The sequence below is a fragment of the Cannabis sativa genome, chromosome 7 (genome assembly GCF_029168945.1).
Source record: "Cannabis sativa cultivar Pink pepper isolate KNU-18-1 chromosome 7, ASM2916894v1, whole genome shotgun sequence".
Classification (NCBI taxonomy): domain Eukaryota; kingdom Viridiplantae; phylum Streptophyta; class Magnoliopsida; order Rosales; family Cannabaceae; genus Cannabis; species Cannabis sativa.
The window spans coordinates 23,564,746-23,568,188 of NC_083607.1; the positions used below are offsets into that span (position 1 = coordinate 23,564,746).

The 3,443-nt window shown below is 34.5% G+C and overlaps 1 protein-coding gene across 1 annotated transcript; it reads left to right on the top strand.

The window, feature by feature from the left end:
- Positions 1-2,150: 2,150 nt before the first annotated feature.
- Positions 2,151-2,459, top strand: LOC133039677 (uncharacterized). Its single transcript, XM_061118588.1, has one exon. The coding sequence runs from the start codon at positions 2,151-2,153 to the stop codon at positions 2,457-2,459; it is 309 nt and encodes a 102-aa protein (XP_060974571.1).
- The last annotated feature ends 984 nt before the right edge of the window (positions 2,460-3,443 follow it).

A 3,443-nucleotide genomic window follows, 5' to 3' on the forward strand; every position in this document is an offset into this window, starting at 1 on the left:
CTTTGGATATTGGGCCTCACTTATGCAATTTTGTTGTTTTATCATTTTTGCATCTCATTTTCTCAAAAACGCCAATTTTTAAATTCAACCATTTAAATACCAATTCTAATTATTTGATAACAAAAAATTAATTATTAAATAATATTGTCATTTAATATAGTTATTAATTAGACATATAAAGTCTCTTAATTAACAAATAGAACCTAGAATCTCTTTTCTTACAATTTTGCCATTGCTTAGTGAAAATTCATAAACTAGACATAGTCTAACTTTAGAATTATAATTGATTAACTAAAATCAATTAACTGAGTCTTACAAGCAGTATGGTCTCAACTAGTATGGGGACCATGGGCCTATATAACCGAGCTTCCAATAAGTCGAACCGAATTTACCAAGTAAATTCCCTAACTTATTAATTCCTTATTCAATCCACACTTAGAACTTGGAATTGTACTCTCAGTCATATAGAACGCTCTATATGTTCCACGATATAGATACACTATTAATTATCCATTGCTATAATCCTAATTTGATCAATGACCCTTTAATAGATGATCTACATTGAATAGGGACTAAATTACCGTTACACCTTCAATGTATTTTATCCTTAAAACACTTAGCTCCGTATAAATGATATTTCAGCGAAGTGAAATGAGATCTCAACCATTTATCTCTGTTTAGCCAAGCTCGAAGGATATCATCGTTTCACTTCGAAATTCTTATAGAAGTTATAGATTCCATATTTATTTTAGCGCTCCCACTCAATTATACTATCATGTTCCCAAAATGTACGTATCACCCTGACCCAAAAGTAGGCTTAACTAACAAATCAAAGAACATGTATAATACTCTTGAGATCGAACCTAACCATATCAGGATTAAGATCATTTGATCTACGATCAACAGGTGATATTGAATGAAATAGATATTACGGTAAATTTTAATATATCTAATCAAAGTTCAATATCGGTCCCTTCCGATGTATACTCCATACATCCGATACTGGTAAACTTTGCCAATACCCTGGAAAGGACATACCACTTATCCAAGGTGTAAGAATACCTATCGCTGATCATCATGCCAATCTAAATCCAGTGAATTGACAAATCAGGGAATAAACTTTCGAACATATAATCAAGATTATATTCCACTGTGCTGACAACACTATAATTATTGACAAAAATATATGTTCTGGACTTAAATAGAATTTATACATTATATATATAATCATGAAATAAATCATGTGAACCATGCAACATAAAATGTTATTTCTGATCTTTATTAGTAAATCTGATTATATTGAAATGGGTTTTATTTAGGGCACAAAACCCAACACGAAGATGTACCAAGATCTTAAGGCCATGTTGAAAAATGAAATGATATAGCTGAATATGTTGCAAAGTGTTTAACTTGTTAGCAAGTGAAGGCTGAACACCAAAGGCCTGCAGGTTTGCTGCAGCCACTGAATCTTTCAGAATGGAAATGGGAGGACATTGTAATGGACTTCGTGGTTGGATTGCCTAGGACTACGGGACAGTATGACTCTATGTGGGTCATGGTTGGCAGGTTTATAAAGTCAGTGCACTTTTTACCTGTTCGGACAAATTTCTCCTTTTATCAGTATGGAGAACTGTATGTTAGTAATAGTTCGTCTTCATGGTGTCCCAAAGTCCATTGTTTCTGATAGGGATCCAAAGTTAACATCGAGATTCTGGGAGAGCCTACATCGAGCTATGGGCACTCAATTAAAATTTAGCACAACATTCCATCCTCAGACGGATGGGCAGTCCAAAAGGACTATTCAGATTTATGAAGACATGATACGGGCATGTGTGTTAGACTTTAAAGGATCATGTGTAAAGTACCTTCCCCTGATTGAGTTCTCGTATAACAACAACTATCAGGCAATAACCGGGATGGCTCCTTATGAATTATTATATGGAAGAAAGTGTAGATCATCTATTCACTGGGATGAAGTAGGTGAGAGAAAGTTCCTAAGTCCCGAAGCTGTTTAGTGAACAAGTGAGGCAGTTGATAAAATCACAGCACGGATGCTCGCTGCTCAGAGTAGACAGAAGAGCTATGCAAATCCAAAGTGTTGAGATATTGATTTTTATGTCGGAGATATGGTATTTCTCTAAGTATTGCCTATGAAAGGCATTAAATGCTTTGGTAAGAAAGGAAAACTTAGCCAGAGGTTCATCAAACCTTTTGAGATCCTTGAGAGGATAATGCAAGTAGCATACAGGTTGGCTATGCCCTCAGCACTGGCAACTATACATGATGTGTTCCATGTTTCGATGCTTCAGAATTATGTCTCAGACCCGTTCCATATTCTGAGTTATGAAGCATTGGAACTTCAGCCAGATTTTTCATACAAGGAACAACCGGTGCACGTACTTGATAGGAGAGAAAAAGTCTTGAGAAACAAGACAATTGTACTGATCAAAGTGTTGTAAAAGAACATCAAAGTAGAAGAGGCAACCTAGGAACTCGAAATGGATATGCAGCAAAAATATCCGGAGTTGTTCAGGTAAATTTCGGGACGAAATTTCTATAAGGAAGGGATAATTGTAATACCCTAAGATTGAGGAGTCAGATTAGCAAACCCTAACTAGTTAAATGTGTATTAATGTAGAATTATATTATTATATAATTTAATATATATGAACTATACTGATAAATGACATGTTAAGACCCCGTTGGTGAGCAGGGGCATTTTTTTTGTAATTTTGACCCGAGAAGGGTAAAATCGTAATTTTAATGTTATAGCGTGCTTATGGACTATATAATTATATAGTATACTTGTTCTGTCCTCTGCAAGTGTTTTCTGACAAGTCAGCGCGATATAGTCACAACCGGGTATTTTGGGTCGAACCGGGTTCGGGACCCAAAATATATTTTTGGGATTTTATTTTGGAATTTTATAAATAATTGAATAATCTAAAATTTATTTAAGTTTGGTGTGTGATAAAATGACAATTTTTCCCTTGTTGTATGCATATGTGGTGTATTGGCCCTAGAGGTATTTTGGTCATTTGACCATTTGACTCTATTTTCAACAAAATAAATTTTTGTAAAATGAAAATTTTATTTTTTTGGATTTTCCCGCAGCCCACCCGACCCCTCTCTCTCACCCTTTCTCATCTCTTTAATCTTTTTAATCTTTGAGATTTAACCTTGAATCAAAGTTTGGATTTTTGGAGTGGTGGTGCTAGGATTGTGAAGAGCTTGAGGTAGTTTTTCCCACTTCTTTATTTTGAGTTTTGATGTTGTATAATATGTTGATATTTAGGTATGTTTGATGTTGTTAGTTGTTGGTTGCATGGTTGTTTGAATTGAAGAGTTTGTTGATGATAAATTGTTGTTTGAGCTTGTAATGTTATGAGAGATGTATCTTGAGTTGTTTAGTGAGGTTTTGGAGTTGAGATTTAGATTTGAAT